A 9,400-nucleotide genomic window follows, 5' to 3' on the forward strand; every position below is an offset into this window, starting at 1 on the left:
TCCCCGCGGTCCGTGGGTGCTGCCATCCCCCAAGCCGGCGCCGTTCCCGGGGCGTGGGTGCGGGCAGGCGGCGCGGAGTCGAGCCCCCCCCCCGGCAGAACGGGTCGGACGGGTACCGGGGAGGGGCCCCCCCGCGCCGGGGCGGCACTTGGAGCGCCGAGACCCCCCCGCCTCCGCCGAGGGCTCCGGTGACTCACGGGGCCGCTCCCCGCCGGTTCCACCCGACACCCGCGGCGCAGCCGGGGGTTTCCCACGCACACGCAGCGGGGCGCAGCCAAGTCCCCCCGCATGGGGATGGAAGGGGGCAACCCTCCCGTGTGTCACCCCACCCCGGAGGTGGGGGGCGGGCGGCAGCTGGGGCTGAGGCTGGGGGCCCTCGGCCCCACTTTGCATCACAAAGGGGCTTTGTCTGGGGCTGGCAGGGGGGAGAGAGAAGGGGACGGGAGGGGGGGAGGGCGGGGAGGGAAGGGTGGTGTACAACGGAGACACCTCCCCGGGCTGGATTCCTCCCACCCCGAGCTGCCCCCCCCCCCCCCCCCCCTTCCCTCCTCGGAACCCAAGAACACACCGCTCAGCAGGTCTTGGCTTTATTTTGGATGGAGGAGGGACATGTTCCATGGGCACGGGTGTCCCCGGCACCACTCAGCGTGAGGGGGACGGACACATGGCGGATCCCGGCTCCACTCAGCGGGGTAGGGGGGGACACACAGGGAGAGGGGCAGTGCCCTGACAGTGTCAGTTCTTTGCACCACGGGGGGGACGGACGGTGACTCCCCTCCGAAGCGAAGACGATGGTGAAGGGCACAGCCTGGCGATGCAGGTGAGATGACTCGGGAGGCCCCCAAAGTCCTTGGGGTGCGGGGGGACACCCTCAGACCCCCATGTTCTTCATCTGCTCCTCCAGCACCTGGTCACGTCCTCCCCCTGCCTTCTTCTTGCCCCCTCCTTCCTGCTGCTTCTTCTGCTTCTTGGAGAGCTCCTGCTCGATGGGTGCTGGCTTGACAAATGGTATGAGCTCCCGCAGGTCTGGGGGAACAAGGAACCCCTGTCACCCCCCCCTGCCAAGGAGCAGGGAACAGGGGGGCACAGGGGGATGTTACCTGGGGGCATGAAGTTCTGGAGCTTCTCAGGGATGCGGATGCCCTCAGCGGTCTGGTGGTTCTCCAGGATGGCGCAGATGGTGCGGGTGGTAGCACACATGGTGGCATTCAGCATGTGCACAAACTCTACCTGTGGCAGGGGGACACGGGAGACATATGTGACACGGGGAAAGCAAAGGGAGCACAGGAAGAACCCCCCCATGCCCACCAGCCTCACCTTGTCCATCATCTTCTTGGTCTGGCCATAGCGGATGCGCAGGCGCCGGGCCTGGTAGTCCGTGCAGTTGGAACAGGAGACGAGCTCGCGGAAGGCGCCAGAGCCGGGGAACCAGGCCTCCAGATCCAGCTTTTTGCTGGCTGCGTGGTTCAAGGAGCCTGGAGGGGGGACAGTGCTGAGCGGGGGGTCCCACTGCCATCCTGAATTTGCCTATCCTGGGGTAGAATGCAGGGTGAAGCCTCCAAAGTGACTCCCACAACTTGGTGCCAATCCGACATGGATTCCTGCTCTGCCATAGTGATGTGGGGTTACCTCTCAGCCATGGAGATGTAGGGTCCCTGCTCGGCCACAGGGCTGCTGCTTGGTCATGGGGACGTGGGGGTGTGGGAGTCCTGCCTGGACATGGGGATGCAGGACTCCTGCTCAACCACAGGACATCAGGTTCCTGCCTGACCACAGGGACATGGGGTCCCTGCTGTGTCATGGGGATATGGGGTCCTGCTTGGTCACAGGAATGACCATCCTCTCAGCTATGTGGATGTGAGATTCCCACTCAGCTATGGGGACATGAGGCTCTTTCTCAGCCACATGGACATGGGCTTCCCACTTGACTGTGGGGAGATGGGACTGTGCCATGGGGATCTGGGATCAGCCACAGGGATGAGGGATTCCTGCTCAGCTGTGGGGATGTGGGGTTCTTGATCTGCCAAGGGGATAAAGGGGTCTCAGTCAGCCACAGGAGCTTTTAAACCAGATCATTTTCTGGTGAGCATTTCCAGGAGGAGCTGGGACACTCCAACTGTCCTTCTGGAAGGGACAGCAGGGACAATCCATCACAGCAGTGCCCACACCCGCTGCCATGGGCCCAGAGCAAGGCTGAGGATTCCACAGAAAACAAAATGTCCCCTTCCCTTCCTCCTCCTCAGGCTGGGGACAGCAATGAGCCAGGGACAAGGAACTGCCATGCTGGGAAGCAGGTCAGGGCCCCCCTCGACCCCCCGTGGCACAGGAGCCCCTACCCGAGACGATGTTGACGATGTGGTAGGGAATCCCGAGGGACTGGTAGAATTCCTCAGCTGTGGCCATCATCTCCTCAAACATCTCCCAGGATTTGTTGTCATGGGGGGAGGAGTAGACAAACTGCTCAATCTGTGGGAGACGGAATTCCACAGTGACATCTGGTACAGCCCCCCTTCCCTCTGGAACCCCACGGTGACACTGGATACAGCCCCAAATTCCAACTGGAACCCCACAGTGACACCCAGTACACCCTAAATTCCCACTGAAAACCTGTGGTGACACCAGGTACACCCCAATTCCCATCAGAATACCACAGTGACATCTGGTACACCTTGAATCGCTACTGGAACATCGCAGTGACATTGGGTACACCCTGAATTCCCACTGGGAATGCTGCAGTTGACACCAAGTTCACCCCAAATTCCCAGCAGGTTCACCCCATGGTAACCCCCTGCCCACCCTGAATTCCTGCTGGAACACCCCAGTGACAATAGGAACACTCTGAATTCCTGCTGGGTACGCTGCAGTGATGCCAGATACACCATGAATTCCCACCAGAACACGCTGAATTCCTACTGGAACCCCACACCGATGCTGGGTACACCCTGAATTCCCACTGGAACCTCACAGCAGCCCTCAGTACAACCCGAATTCCTACCGGGACACTCCCTGCTCCTTCACCTTCTCGAACTGGTGGACGCGGAAGATGCCGCGCGTGTCCCGGCCGTGGGATCCCACCTCCTGGCGGAAGCAGGTGCTGAGCCCCGCATATTTGAGGGGCAGGTCCTCGGGCCGCAGCCACTCGTCGCGGTGCAGGGCGGCGATGGGCTGCTCTGACGTGGCAATCAGGTACTTCTCATCGATGGAGCTGTCCTCTGCCCGCTCACTGCCCTTCCCGATCACCTGCAAGGGACACGAGCCACTGGCTCTCTTCTAGCTGCTCCCACACCTCCAGGGACCAGCAGGGAGTTTTTCCAGGGCTGGATGGTTTGGGAGTTCATCACAGGAGTTTGTTGGTCCTTCAAAGGGGCTGATGGCAGGGACAAGTCACCTGTATCACCCGTGGAGATGGACCCCTTGTCACCTCATCACCATCACAAAGCCACCTCCTTGTCACCCATGTCACCCATGGAGATGGACCCCAGAGCAAGTCACCTCCTTGTCACTGCACTGCCATCATGTCTCACCCGTGCAAATGGACACCGAAGATGAGCCACCTCCTTGTCACCTCATCACCGTCTTGTGGCACTGATAAACCTGGACCTCAGAGATAAGCCACCTCCTTGTCACCACATGTCACCAATGGAGATGGACTCCGGAGACCAGCCAGCTCCTCACCTCATGGCCATCACAGTGTGTCACCCATGGAGATGGACCCGAGATGAGCCACCTCCTTGTCACTGCAGTGTCACCATGAAGTGTTTCCCATGGGGATGGACCCCAAAGACAAGCCACCTCCCTGCCACATCCGCACCATCACAATGTGGAAACGGATCCCAAGGAGAGGGGAAGGAACCACTGCTGCCATCAGCACTGCCACCACCACAGCCTTGCCAGGGCAGAGGGGACCTCGCTGCCTCCCTCCCCACAACCCCATGGGGTGGCTTGCTCCCAAGTTCAGTCCCAAATCTGGAGCAATCCCTCACCTTGTAAAGCTCCTCATCAAACTGGCTGAGCTGGGCCACCTCCTGCATCACCTCCTTGCGCATGAAGAAGGGGGTGTACACCGGGGTGTACCCCCGGGCACGGAGGCTCTGCAGCGCGTACTGGATCAGTGCCTGCTCCAGGAACACCAGCGGGCCCTGGGAACAAGGGACACACTGCCTGTCACCACACACCCCGCTGGACTACTCCTCCTTGCTCAGTGGGCCCAGGAGACACGGAGTCCACGGAGCTGCAATGGCTGCCAGGCTCAGCGTCACCCCAGACCTCGGCAGGAACAGATCCCAATGCACCACTGTGGTCAGAGTCCATCCCACACCCCCACCATGAAGGCTCCCATCATCCATCCCAGGAGAGGCAAACCAAAGGCCCCTGACCCTCCTTGTTCCCCTCTGATCCCGATCATCCTGGGGTCACAGCTCTCACCTTAAGGAAGTAGCCGCGGCTGCCAGCCACCACGGCGCCCTTTTCCCCCTCATAGCCATCCACCATCACCACCAGATCCACGTGGGAATACTTCTTCCTGCAGCTGCAGTCACCCCACACCCGCTCCACCTTGTTGTCCACATCCTGCAGGAACCCAGAGAAAAGAGGAGCGGGAGCCCATCACCTCCTCAGTGCCCTGGAACTCTGTGACACCAGTCCCTGAACCACACTGAGCCCACTTTGGGAGCTCAAACTCCAGCCCATAGCTTATTGTGCAGCCACTTGGCAGCGAGCCTGGCCCAGTTGTGCTCCCACGGCAAAATATTCCCGTGGATGAATGGAGGCAGCAGAGGGAGACCCCATCCCCACCACAGGAAGCGCCTTTCCCATGAATTCCCCCAACAATGGTGTGCCCAGAGTCGTCTGAGCTGCTCTTTGTCTGATCCCGGCGGGAAATGCCAGCTTGTCATGCAGATTTCCCTCACCCGCCCACCAGCCAGGCTTGGGGGATACCCCGCTGGGAGCCCCCTGCTTCCCACTGTGAGCTTCCCAGCTCTGCTGACCCCGTGTCCCACCTCATCGTTGCTAATGGGCACCGAGGGGTGGAGAAGGTTCCCAATCTCCCGAGGCTCTCAAAGCGTTCAGCCTCCAGCCGCAGACGCTCAGAGTCGCACTCCAGGATGGCCTCATCAATGAGCAGCCGGATTTTTTTTATCTGGATACCTGGAGACACTGCAGAAAGACCTCCAGATGAGGTGGGGGAGGAGAAGACCACCGGGAATGGGAGCCCTGCTCGCCCAGCAAAGGGAATCCTGGACCCAGCATGGTGAATTCCAGACCCCCACAGATTTTGGAGTGAGCCCCTGGGCTGGACACACTCAACAACAGCCTGAGGGGACAAAGGGGGTGACAAGCTGGGCTCTGGAAGGCCTGAGCTGATCACATGGCAGCCCAGCACTGCACTCATTAACCAGGGTGACTACCAAACTGGGGTGGAAGCAGGCAGGGAGGGACACACTGAGGACACAGAAGGACTGAGGCTGCTCCAATTCCCAGGGATGAGCCCTTGACTGACACAGAGCGATGCTGGGGAGATCAAGGACACGAGGAAGAGTCGGTTATTGCTGGTGTGGGACTGGGAGATAAAGGATCCTCCCAGCTGGGGCTTCAGGCAGTCCCCCCTCATTTGGTGGGCACTTCAGGCACCAGTTTGGGCAATTCCAGGCAAAGCTCTGGCCAAACTGTAGGCACAGTGGGGAAAGTTGGGGTCTCACTCACCCCCAGGACATCAGCTGTGAGTTCATCCAGGTTCTGTGCACTCTCTGGTACTGATTCATCTGTCCCTACTGGCTCCTTTTTCTGCAGAGGGAGGAAAAAGTAACCCTGGGAGAATTGAAGAGTAGAATTCCAGGGGGAAAACATCCCTCAGTGACACAAGGGAGAGGCTGGAGGGCTGGGAGAAGGGCAGATGTCACCAGTTGGTGATGTCCCACCATGAGGTGACCCAGGGCCCTTGTGCCCCACCTTCATCTTGTCCCCGATGGTTTTGCTGCACAGGTTCTTCAGCTTGTTCAGGTTGTCGGCACGAAACCTGCCTGGAAAGGAAGGCAGGGGCTGTCAGCTGGAGTGGGAGAGGGGCTGGGGTGCCCATCTGGTGCAGAGAGGTGACATGGGAGCAGGAGTGGGGGTGGCAGCTCCAGGAATACCCACAGGCACCAGCCCTGGGGTTTTTGCAAGGAGAGCCGCAGGGAGTAGGGATGGCATTGGAAAACCCCTGGAGTGACATTGCACTGGGACCCCCATGCCAGGCTGGAAACCCTCATGAAGTGCTGGGACCTCCTGATGCGGGGATGGGACACCCCAACTCTAAGACGAGAACCCCACACTGGGATTCCCCATGCTGGGCTGGGACCCCCACACTGGGATAGGACCTCCACATTGGGACCCCCATGAGGGGATGGGACCCCAACACCAAGATGGGATCCCCCACACTGGGCTGAATGTCCCATGCCAGGCTGGGAACCATAAACTGGAATGGGATCCCCGCCCCACGCTATGACCCCCCACATTGGGCTGGGATCCCCATGCCAAGATGGGACCCCCCACATCAGTGTAGGACCCCCATACTGCACTGGGAGCCCTCCCAATGCTGGGCTAGGACACTCACACCAGGATGGGACCCCCCAAAAGCATGGGACTCCCATGCTGCACTGGGACCCCCATGCCAGGATGGGCCACCCCCCTCCACGGGCTCGGAGCCCCCCTGTGCTGGGACCCCTACATCAGGTTGGGACCCCCCTGCCAGGATGGGACTCCCCCATGCCAAGATGGGACCCCCATATTGCGCTGGGATCCCACATTGTGATGAAACCCCTCCTTCAGCGGGGATGGCAGTGCTAAGGAGAGAGCAGATCCTGGGATCTGGGGCCACGGTGACGAGATTCAGGGGCTGTTGGATGAGGGGAGCATGGATGTATCCCCTTTGTGACCCCAGGGCCGGGAGGGGCAGAGCCCAGGACCCGGGGCAGTTCAAACTGGGGACACCCAACGCCGAGAACGTGCCACCCCATCAGCGGGAGGGGTCAGTCCGCAGGGGATGATCCAGAGCCAGGGAACACGCAACAGGATACAGCACAGCACGGGCTCCACGGCACCGCGCCGCGGGATTGCATCAGCCAGCGCGTCCCGGCAGCCCGCGTCACCCTGTCACCTCCTGCAGCCCTCCGCCCGTGTCACCCTGTCACCTCCTGCAGCCCCCGCCATCCTCCAGCACCGCCGTCCCGAGGACACAGAGCCCGCGGGAACGGGCTGGGAAGCGGGCGATCCCGTGGGATGAAGCGCTCAGGGGTAAAACGAGGGCACGGCTGGAGCCAGGGACGCCCAGGCAAGATCCCACAAGGACATCAAGGCGCACGCATTAAAGGGCAGCTCCGAGCGCCGCTTTCATCCCGCAGCAGTGGAATGCTGGGTGCCCTGGGAACGGCGGGGGTTTGGGGGTACCCACCCCTCCCGCCGCCCTCCACACCCCTCTCCACATCCGGCACCCATGGACGGAGCTGGATGCGGATCCCGCTGCCTCATATCCCGCCGGGAGCCACGGGGAGGCGGCTCCTGCCCCCCCCGAGCCGCCCAGGTGTAGGTGTACCCCAAATCTGTGCGTAGCACTTCTTAGGATGGATCCTGCGGCAGTGCAGGGAGCGGATCCCTGGGGATCGCAATGGGACGGGATCCATGTGCCGTTTAAGGGGAACCTGGGATCTGCCCCCCAGCCTGGGAGGAGGGAAGGCGCGTCTAGTGGGAGAACTCCACCTCAATCCCTGGGATTAGGGACGAGGGGGATCCACCCAGGGACAAACCCTCGGTCTCCGCTGCGATCTACCCACAGGGTCCAGTCCAGAGGGGGATGATCCACCGAGGTGATCCCCAAGGGCTGGGGGAGGGACCACCAAACAGCTGGGGAGGGTGGGAAAGAGCCCCCTAAAGGTGACCCCATCTCAGGAGGCGGCTCGGGGATCAGTGTGCGGGCCGGCTCCAGGTCCTCAGGGAGCAGGGAGAGCGGGAGAGGGGGAGGGGATCCCCCGAGGAGGGGCAGTGTGGGGGGGTCCCATCACCTGCGGCCCGGTCACCAGGCTGACGGGGAAAGGCACAGGGAGGGGGACATGCTCGCGTGTGACAAGGGGGTCACGAGCCCTCCGGGGTCCCCAGCCCCCAGCCCGGCGGTTCCCCCCGCCCACGTACACCTCCGCCAGGCGCCGTCCGCTCGCACCAGCGCATCCACCAGCGCGGGGGTCCTTGAAGCGCTTGCGCTGCATGTCCCGCACCATGGCGGGATCTCCGCCCTTGTCGGCGCGGAACAGGTCCAGGTCCAGCACCATGACCGGCGATGGCGGCGGCGGCACCGGGAACTGCGGCGGGGACAGCGGCTCCGCGCGCGTGCGCACAAGGGGCGCGGCCGGGGCGGTGCGGGCGGGGGCAGCAGCGCCCCCTGGTGGGCTGGAGGTGGCGCAGCAGGACGGGGGGGAACGGGGAGAATGGGGGGCGGGGAACGGGGGGCGGGGGAATGGGGGGCGGGGAAGGGGGGGACGGGGAAGGGGGGGCGGGGGAATGGGGGGCGGGGGATGAGGGGGCAGGGGAATGGGGGGGGAATGGGGGGACGGGGGAATGGGGGGGGAATGGGGGACCGGGGAATGGGGGACGGGAGAATGGGGGAGAGGGGGAATGGGGGGACCGGGGAATGGGGGGGCAGGGGAATGGGGGGGCGGGGGAATGGGGGGGACGGGGGGAATGGGGGGCGGGGGAAGTACGGGGGTGATATGGGGGCGCTGGGGGGCCCGAGCGGTCCGAGCATCCCTGACCCCCGCCAAAGGGGCGTTCCAGTGGGTCTGGAGGCCCTGGCAGGGCGGGAGGACTGGGGTATGGGGAGGGTATGAGAGGGTTTGGGGAGGATGTAGGGGTCTGGAGGGGCCTGAGCAGTCCTTGAGCTCCCCCCCTCCCCCCCCCCCACCCCCCGCGAGGGATCTCCGCGGGTCTGCCCGCGCACCCCGAGCACCTCCGGGGTTCCTCAGCCACATCCCGGGGATACTGGTGGGCAGTGGGGACCTCCTAGCCGAGGACGCCCCGCACCCCAGTTGCGCACGGGAGTCCCAAAGGCTGCTCTACGCCCCTCTACCATGGCACGACTGTAGCTGTCCATGGTACCGCATGTCACCCCATGTCACCTCACCGTCCCCTCCCTGGGGGTCCCGGCGGGGTCTTGGTGCCTCCACCCATGTGGGGGACCCTATCCCCCTTCGCCCCCCGAGGGGGCATGGAGGTGGAAGTCAAAGTTCCGCTGGCCCCGCCACGTGTGCACCCCTACCCCAGCCCGAGGTACCCACTCCCACGTGTGTGACACCCCGCGCACACTCCCACACCCTCCCTCCACCCATTTTGGGTGCCCACGCTCCGCTCCCCGCACCCCCTACGCGTGCCCCCC

The 9,400-nt window shown here is 63.2% G+C and overlaps 1 protein-coding gene across 1 annotated transcript; it reads right to left on the bottom strand.

The window, feature by feature from the left end:
* Window positions 1–571: 571 nt before the first annotated feature.
* Window positions 572–8,359, bottom strand: SARS1 (seryl-tRNA synthetase 1). The gene is given in 13 exon segments (XM_048328168.1): window positions 572–1,026; window positions 1,101–1,230; window positions 1,318–1,475; window positions 2,337–2,466; window positions 3,019–3,240; window positions 3,984–4,139; window positions 4,426–4,569; window positions 5,001–5,053; window positions 5,056–5,157; window positions 5,700–5,784; window positions 5,950–6,020; window positions 8,164–8,212; window positions 8,214–8,359. Coding segments are annotated over 13 exon segments (1,542 nt in total). The 5' UTR covers window positions 8,301–8,359; the 3' UTR covers window positions 572–871.
* Window positions 8,360–9,400: the final 1,041 nt, after the last annotated feature.

Source organism: Corvus hawaiiensis, chromosome 24 (assembly GCF_020740725.1).
Source record: "Corvus hawaiiensis isolate bCorHaw1 chromosome 24, bCorHaw1.pri.cur, whole genome shotgun sequence".
Classification (NCBI taxonomy): Eukaryota; Metazoa; Chordata; class Aves; order Passeriformes; family Corvidae; genus Corvus; species Corvus hawaiiensis.